Consider the following 9300-nt stretch of genomic DNA (forward strand, 5'->3'; position numbering starts at 1 on the left):
TCATAAGTAAGGATTGGTTGAGGAATGTCAAAGTGGTAGGAGTTGGCATCCTAGAGTATGAACACCTGCTCTTTAACTTCTGCTTCCTGACTTGCTTCATTTGCATGCCTGTGTAGAACACTTGGCTGATAATAGATACCTCTGGGCAAATCAGTTCTCAGCTAAGCAGCTCCACAAGTGTCCCATGGCCAGGAATTCTGTCTCTATAGGGCCAACAGCAACCTAGAAATAATTTTTCAAAGGACATAGACTGTTAAGTGTGGGCATCTTCTCTAGGAGTTTTCTGTTGGCGCTTGTCATGGATCCATAGAGTTGTAAAGGGTAAGTGGCAAATCTGCTTACACTTCATCCTGGGCTGACTGGCGCACTTCCTCCCGTTGTCAGCCCCACTCTAAGTGGCAGCTTCTTGAGTCATCTGGTAAATGCTTTGGAGCAGCACACTTAAATAGGGTATGTGTGGCTTCCAGATCACTGATCTGCTAAGAGAAAAGAATGGTATTTATTTTCTAACTTTACTACAAAAGGTTGTATTTTGGTACAGGTATTTGATTTTCTTTTCTTTTTTTTCCCTCTGACCTCCAACTCCTCAGTACAGTTCCTATAGTCCTATAGAGAACTCCAGGGAAACCTCTTGCTTTGGAGCCTCCACATTAAGGTCGGGTAGGAGCCTTGTGTCTGATTGTGGTCTCAACACCAGAATCCATTCTAGCCCTTTAACTTTGTAGAGAGAGAAAGTATTTCAATTACTGTTAACTACTTCAGTCAACAGTATTATAAGAGGCTCAACTCAAACCTACCCCTGAAGAAAACTATGCAGTTTTAAACATTTGGGGAAAATTTTATTTTCCTTTTGAGAATAAAAGGGAAACTATAAAAATGTCTAAATAACTTTTGCTGTAATCACACTAACACCATTCTTAAAACCACACCAATCACTTTTGTAGTATTATGGCACAGTGAAATCAGCCTAGAAATAACTTGATTTTTATGTCTTCCTTTCTAGATGAATTCTTTCCTGTGTTTTTTCTTATTTGCTGTATTAATTGGTCGAAAGGAACTTTTTGCTGCATTTGGTTTTTATGACTGCCAGCCCACTCTAATTGGACTATTGATCATCTTCCAGTTTATTTTTTCACCTTACAATGAGGTAACGTATAATCTTTAAAATTATCTCAGATATACCCTTGCTTATTTCAAATCTAGAACCTTTAGGGTAGTATTAAAAAAAAATCAAAACTATGGTTTTAACAAATAGATGAAATAATCTTTTAGTCAGTTGATTGGTCAATATGAGAAAGTAGTAGAAAAAGCTAAGCCATATAAATAAATGTTTGTGTACTTTAGGAAGGTGGGGAGATAAAGAATTATACTTTAGCAGTGAAAACCTTGATATAATATGTACCTCAGAAAATTAGATGTAGATCAACTACTGGAAATCCCATGTATTCACTAGTGCATAAATGAAGGGACTGAAAAATAAAAATTGAGTACACACATGACAAGATTAAGGGAGGTTATATGACTGTGTTCCTCTGATTCTGTTCTATGAACTCCGGCCTCAAAATAGCCTTAGAGTTCCATTCAGGATGTTCTAAATCAAAACTGGGTGAAGTTGAAGAACCACTGCTCTGTGATAGTTGAAGAATCGCTGCTGTGATAGGGGGATTCCATATAGGTGATAAGACATAGGTTAATGAGACCATGTCACAAATCTGACAATGGCACCATTTCATGATATTTGGTAAGGCTTACAACATAGGCAAGAAATAATATTGGGGATCTAGTCCCTCCATTCTTTTTTCAAGTTGTGTAGTAAGGGTTTTGAGACAAGCTAAATGAATCCTATTTCTTTACTTAAAAAGTGGGTGTGTAGGACTAGGGATGTAGCTCAGGGTAGAGCTCATGCACAGATCCCTGGTTTGATCCCCATTGCCACAGAAACAAAAATAAAATAAAATGTGGCTGGGAATGTGGCTCAGCGGTAGAGCACTTGCCTAGCACATGTGAGGCCCTGGGTTCAATCCTCAGCACCACATATAAAGATATTGTGTCTAACTACAACTAAAAAAGATAAATAGATATTAAAAAAAAAAAAGAAAGAAAAATGGAGAGGAATAGATCATATCTGTATAGCATTGTCAACATAAACTAAACTTTCTAGAGAAATACAAGATTTATTATCTTTAAACATTTGAATACATTTTAAAAATATTTATTTATTTATTTATTTATTTTTAGTTTTAGGTGGATACATTAGTTTGTTTTTATGTGGTGCCAAGGATCAAACCCAGTGCCTCATGCATGCTAGGCGAGCACTCTACCACTGAGCCACCACCCCAGCCCCTAAACATTTTAATATTTTGTTTTAACTTTTGTAGAAAATATTAATATTTTATATTATACAGTTTGTTACTGCTTGTAGAATATCATTTTTATAATAAAATAATCATTTGTCTCTCCACCCCACCCCACCCCAATATTGGGAATTGAACCCAGGGGCACTCTACCACTGAGCTACATCCCCAGCTCCTTTTATTTTTTATTTTGAGACAGGGTCTTGCTAAGTTGATGAAGCTGGCTTTTAACTTGTGATCCTCAGCCTCCCAAGTTGCTGGGATTACAGTTGCGTGTTAATGTGCCAGCCATTTTGTCTTCTGTCACAATTCAGGAATTCCTTAGGGACACTGAGTTGTGTGTACTAAATGAACCCAGACTGCTGTACTTCCTAGCAGTTGTACTTTTTTTTATGTGGTGCTGATGATTGAACTCAGGGCCTCATGTATGCTAGGCAAGTGCTCTACCGCTGAGCTGTATTCCCAGACCTTTTTATTTTTAATTGATAAAGAGTTTCACTGAGTTGTCCAGCCTGACCTTGAACTTGAGATTCTCCTGCCTCAGCATCCCAAGTAGCTGGGATTAGAGGTGTGTGCCACCATACCTGATTTCAGAATAATTTAAGAAAAGACATTATGTTATTCAACTTGTAGAACTTCAGTATGAAAAGAAATGTTCCTCTCATAATTTAATTTTCAAATGGATTTTTTCCTTTCATAATGGTCTTCAAAACTTGTATACTTATTCTGGCAATATTACCATAGATCAGAACACTAATAAAAAATTCAATTTTGAAATTGTTCTCAGAATATGACAATTTTTTAGAATAATATCAGTGAAGAGTGTCATGGTCCTTTAAAGGTAGATAAGTGGACCAAGTGTAGTGGTGCACACCTGTAACCCCAGCAACTAAATAGGCTGACACAGGAGGATTACAAATTAGAGGCCCATTTCAGCAATTTAGCAAGACCCTAAGCTAATGTAGTGAGACCTTGTCTCAAAATTTTAGAAAAATGAAAAGGGCTGGAGAGGTAGCACAGTGGTTAAGTACCCCGGGTTCAGTCCCCATACCAATAAATAAATGAATATAGATAAGTGATTAAGAATATTTTTTAAAAGAAAAAAAAAAAAAAGCTGGGATGGGGGGTGTTCCAAATACAAATTACCATGACTTAAGTCTGTCTCTGAAAGGTGGTGTCCTCTGGCTTTGGAGTCACCAGGAAGTTCAGCACTACACCTTTGAATTGTGTCACCTCCAGCAGTTTGTCTAACCCCACTGAGCTTCACTTCTTAAACTGTACAGCAGAAGTAAGAGATTGCTAGAGAATATGTAAAATGTCTACCTTAGTTCCTGCACATGGCAGCTTCTCAGAAACAGCTGTTTTTTAGTAAGAATAACATTTGTGTGGATATATATTTGTGTCTAGTCTGTTTGCTTGGTGGGGAAAGGCACAGTTTATAATAATTTCTCTCCATAGTTTCCCCAAATACCAGTGCTGTTTCATTTGACCTGCCCTTCTTCTTACCATAATGGGTTTCAACTGCAGTCTCAGCTCAGAGAACCTTCCTGGACAGCAAAGAGATGCAGGGTGGCTAAAACATTTCCTTTCCCTTTTCAGGTTCTTTCTTTTTGTCTAACAGTCCTAAGTCGCAGATTTGAGTTTCAAGCTGATGCATTTGCCAAGAAACTTGGGAAAGCTAAAGACTTATATTCTGCTTTGATCAAACTAAACAAAGATAACTTGGGATTCCCTGTTTCTGACTGGTTGTTTTCAATGTGGCATTATTCTCATCCTCCACTACTAGAAAGACTTCAAGCTTTGAGAAGTACAAAACAAGACTGAGATGCTCAGGGTCTATGACTGAAGACATTTTTCATTATTTCTGTCCTGGCAGCATGTTCCAGCTCTTGATGTTTTTAAACTTTTTTTTTTTTTAAGAAAAATGATTAAGTACAGAAGATTTAAATACATTTACTATCCCATTTCAAAAATGATTTAAATAATCCATTTCTTAAAGGAAACACTGGATAAAATTTTGAGGCTGAATATTTTTAAAGGCATAGTTTTATCTTCAACATCTGATTCACCATCAGTTTGTAAAATTATTTAAGAAAATACAGACCTTGTTTTATTTATACACTTATATTTAATCTGCCTGCAAGGTAATAGGGCCATTTAAAAGAGGGAACATTACTATTGAGTTCTGTGAGGCAGAAATCATTGTGCTCATGCCTAAGTTGAAACTTGTTTTTTACCTTCATGCTGTTATAATTTAACCTGGCCAATCAGTGTTTTAAATAAGAAAGAAAGATAATAGTTGGTAAGGCTAATATTATTTAATGAAAGTTGTTAGAAATATGCTGTATGGTTCTCCAAATTTCAAATTTCTGTTCCCTCTCTTTGGTGCACACTGATCAGGAATTTCTAATATTGTTTTGAAATTAGAAATTATGTATAGGATGTTTTAAATCATTGAGTTTTGTTTTTGTTTTTTAAAAAATGACAATTTTTATCTTTCCTTCCACCTGGTGGGTGTGGTAGGTAAACTAGATTTTTCTCATTCATTCAGTCATTTTCTTGTAGTTAATTAAACAATGCTTCCTTCCACATAGCAAAAATTGAACAGATTTTGCAATATTAAAAGTGGCAGAACAGGGAAAAAAGAATAACATCTTAAGAGAGATACGAGTGATATACTGATGATTCTCTTACAATATTATAGGAAAAATATAGTTTTCTATCTTTCAAGGACAGAAGAGTTTCCATTTTTATTTTTGTAATTTTTATCTGTAATCCTAAGTACTATTTAATTAGGCCTGATTCCAATTTTGAAAATTATAGTTCTTATTATATAGGTAACGTTTTCCATCAAAACAAATGTCATGAATGATTTCCAGTTTTAAAAGCTGTAGGTTTGACTGCTTCAAATCTCTGTCCACTTTTTGAATGAGAACTTATTTTGTGCCTGACGTTCCCACTCACTGATAATGTTTACCTTCTGGGCATTTATTCCAAAGTGGGACGGACTGAGTACCTTTGGTGTCTGGCCATAAAGTCATTTGCTCAGCTGACATTTGAGTGATGTCTTCTTCACATGGAAATATAATAAAAATAAAAATCTAGTTTAGTACTGTATTATTATTTTCCTATAGCTAAAGCACAGCTGTCCTGTGTTTTTTATCCAGCATCCTTTTCCTGTGACTTCATGCTCTGAAAACTGCCTTTCCTTCCTTCTGTGCCTTTAAATACAATTTTCAGTTCTGCACAAGTGAAACATTAAAAATTGCAATGCAGATTTACATAACTTGTCTTTATGATGTAGTTTGTGTGTCATATGTTGCCCACCAGTGTGATTGTTACCTTAGGGGAGTGGGGTGCTAGTGTATGACAATATAGTCCTAATGTTGAGTGTTATCAACACCATTACCCATGTCTCACACAATTCTCTTCATGGCTTCCTCCTGCTCTTCATGGCCTTCCTCTGTAGACCATTCCAGTTCTTGCCAGTGTTTCCTCAAAGCTTTATTTGTAATCATTTCTTCATTTTGTAACTAACATCAGATTATTTTGGGTCTGCTTGGTCTGCCCTGGCTGCCTCTTTGATCTTCCTTACATATGGCAGCAGTAATTAGTATTTTATTATGTAATTGATCTAGTCACCCACAGTGTATGGATGCCAGAGGCATAAGTAGAGCCAAAAGGAGATTGACTGATGGGTTCCTGAGATGCTGACCAGAGTGAGACTCTGCTCCCTGAGATCTGGCAGATGAACAGGGAGCAGAATCAAGTTGGTCAAAGTCTGGAATGAAATGGCATGTCACCAACAAAGTTGATCTTTGAATCCAAGGCAGAGCCTGTGTTGTGTGTATATACTGCCTTTATCTGGGTTGACCCTTTGCTGAAGTCTGAGAGCTTGCTAGTATTCTGCCTCTTTGGGAAAGGTTGGGGGAGATGTAGCTCAGGAGTAGAGTGCTTGCCTAGCCATCTGCAAAGTCCTGGGTTTAATTCCCAGTACTACCTGTATGTCAGAATGAGTGCAGTTTGGTGGGATGAGATTGCACTATCAGACAACATGCCCAGGGGAATCCTAGGCTCTTATTATCCAGGATAGTTTCCAGGGAAGAAGACTTCCTGAAGAGTTGGACTAGAGATGAAGAGAAAGATACCCCCATGTGTTCTGAAAACATGAAACTAGGACTGCATATACCTGGTAGGTGGGTAACTTTGTATCTTTGGATCAGAGCCCCACTGTGACTCATATAAGATATAGTAGCCCCTGCCATCCTGGTTTTGCTTTCTGACCATGTTGCAAAAATATTGATATTTGTCCTAAGTCTTTCAAGAGACACTATAATTTTATTATAGCATATTATTATAATTCTTTTATTATTTCTATCCTCCTATTGTGCTTAATTTATAAGCTAAACATTATCATAGGTAGGTAGGTATGTATAGGAAAAAAACAATGTAATAGGGTTCAGTGACTAGTGGTCTAAGCAGATGTCTGGGGCATCTTAGGAAGAGGTAGTCTCAAGTTTGAAGGCTTTATTGTGGGGGCCAAGGGGCCAGTCTGTGTGCTGGAGGGGAGTAGGAGATACAGTCAGGAGGGAGGGCAGATTTAGTAGGTCATTGTAAGAATTCAGGCTTTTGGTGTGGTGGGAAACCATTGAAGGTTTGGCGCCAAGAAGTGACATGATCTGCCTTGATTTAACAGGGTCACTCTGGCTTCTTTGTTAGGAGAAAGTATAGAAGCAGGGAATTAGTGGGTAGGGGCTCCCATTGCTTTCCCAGCAAGAAGTCCTGTATAGACTGAAGTGGTAGTTAGAGAGGCCAGCCAGACTGTGTCCTGGATTTGGTAGTGAGCCTCTGGAAGGGGCTGGACTGTCTTCCTGCAGTGTCTATGTCTCTGTGTCTCTCTCTCTCTCCCTCTCTTGGGGACAGAATCCAGGAGCACTCCACCACTGAGCTACACCCTCAGGGCTTTCTTCATTTTATTTTGGAGATGGGGGTTTTTGCTAAGTTGCCTAGACTGGCCTTGAACTTGTGATCCTCCTCCTCAGCCTCCTGAATACCTGGAGTTACAGGTGTCTGCCACCACACCTGGCTCAATGTCCTTTCTGTTAAGCTGCTTAAATCTCTCTTTTCCTAATTGCAAACAGTGGAGTTGAGTTCCTACTTCCTTTTTGTTGTACTAGATTTTCTGTCTTCCAAGACTCGCTTGTAGAGGGCTTGGTCTCTATTCTTGGCAGTAGTAAGAATAACTGGAACACTTGGCCATTTGAACATACCTCAGCCACCCACAAGCTGAGACCAAGTCTCTTCCTTTCTGGTTTGATCATTGGTGGGTGGGGTCTTACTCCTTTGAGCAACCTGAACATATGATTCATTCATTTCATAAGTATTTTGTTGAGCTTGCTGTGTGCTGGAAAATAGAAAGTAAATGGGAGATCAAAATTCCTGCCGTTGTAGAGCTCATATTCTGGTGTTTTATGTTGAATATGATAAATGTTCAGAAGAAACAATCAAGTACAGGAGGGGACCTGGAAGCCTGGAGCAAGGTGGCGAGCAGTAATAATATTTGGAGGAACAGCATTCCGACAGCAGGTTTAGCACATGTGCAGCATGGCATGTCAGGAGCAGCATCAGGGCTGGCATGGCTAGGGTGGAATGGACCAGGGTCTGAGCATAGGGGTGAGGTCAGAGAGGCATGTGGGAGACTTGTAGATCACACTAAATGGGCTGAGTGAAATTCACCCACCAGAAAGTCTCATAAAGGGTACTGGACACTGGTCCTTTGGAATTAGCTCCCTTTCAGTCCTGTTAAAGCCTGAGTCATAAGAAATGAATCATCCATTTCTCTGTGGTAGTTGAAACCCTCTAGTGGACTCAGTCCTGTAAAGTCACAGAGAGGGACAAGAAAAGGATTTGCAAATAAGGAAACCTCAGGGCATAGGTGTATTCTCTAAGTCCAAGGTTTCAGGTACTAGGACCAAGTATATGACCCAAGTTTATAATACTTAAGAGCCTGTTCAGGGGCAGCTTTTGTCCTCTTTCCTCCCTCCCCGGGCGCTCTGTGTTCTAAGGGCTTCCTGGCAGGCACTTATCAGGATCTCTGTGGGGTCTGGGGTGCTCTAACAGGATTTGCCAAGCACTAAGAGCAAAGCTATCTTAGTGGCCCTTGGTGCTACTCCACCTTGGCCCTTCTGGTGTCCCTGGGATGGGGTAAGTGAGTTCAGTGTCACTAGCATGAGTGTTGAGGAAGGGAGAAGTGAGGATGGGCATTTGTGGTGAGGTGTGGGAGGGCCACAGATGATCAGAAAATGCTTGGACCTCAGGCTGGAATCCAGGGCCTCCAAACAGCTACGGATGGCAGAGTGCTTCTTTGGGGGGCAATACATGTTCACATCAATACTGGGATAAACAAATTGGTTGCCTTTTGAATTTCAGAAGTTCCTAGCTAGCCTAGAAAGAGCCATGGGCTAGTCTCCTCCAGATTTTGATCATCCAGACCCATGTGTGTTTTTCTCACAGCTTAAAGTCTGTGGAAGGGTTGGGGATATAGCTCAGTTGGTAGAGTGCTTGCTCGCATGCACAAGGCCCTGGGTTTGATCCCCAGCACCATACACACACACACACACACACACACACACACGCACACACACACACACAGCCCATGGAAGGCAACAGCCCAGGTAGGTCTTATATCTTCCACTCTAAGCTCCTACCCCAGGGCTGCACATATCAGGCACCAAAACTCCAGAGGACTCCCAGTTGCCAGGCCCTGACAGGACACTGGGTGTGCTATGTTTGGATAAATATAACATGATTGAGTCCTTGCCACAGATATCCAAATGTTCAGAAGGGGTTTGCCCAAAGCCACAGAGCAAATTATCATCTGCCTTCCCTTCCCTAGCTCTTCCCCACAGATGTTCCTCATATAGGCCATGCTGTCTCCATGCTCACA

The 9300-nt window shown here is 39.8% G+C and overlaps 1 protein-coding gene across 1 annotated transcript in view; it reads left to right on the top strand.

Moving 5' to 3' along the window:
• Zmpste24 (zinc metallopeptidase STE24) overlaps positions 1 to 5640 on the top strand; it is a 41782-nt gene extending 36142 nt beyond the window's left edge. Inside the window, exons 9-10 of the mRNA XM_027937280.2 lie at positions 1004 to 1147; positions 3954 to 5640. Of these exons, the coding sequence (XP_027793081.1) occupies positions 1004 to 1147; positions 3954 to 4178 (369 nt within the window). The 3' untranslated portion in view covers positions 4179 to 5640. The remainder of the gene's footprint in view (positions 1 to 1003; positions 1148 to 3953) is intronic.
• The last annotated feature ends 3660 nt before the right edge of the window (positions 5641 to 9300 follow it).

Source organism: Marmota flaviventris, chromosome 10 (genome assembly GCF_047511675.1).
Source record: "Marmota flaviventris isolate mMarFla1 chromosome 10, mMarFla1.hap1, whole genome shotgun sequence".
Taxonomy (NCBI): Eukaryota; Metazoa; Chordata; class Mammalia; order Rodentia; family Sciuridae; genus Marmota; species Marmota flaviventris.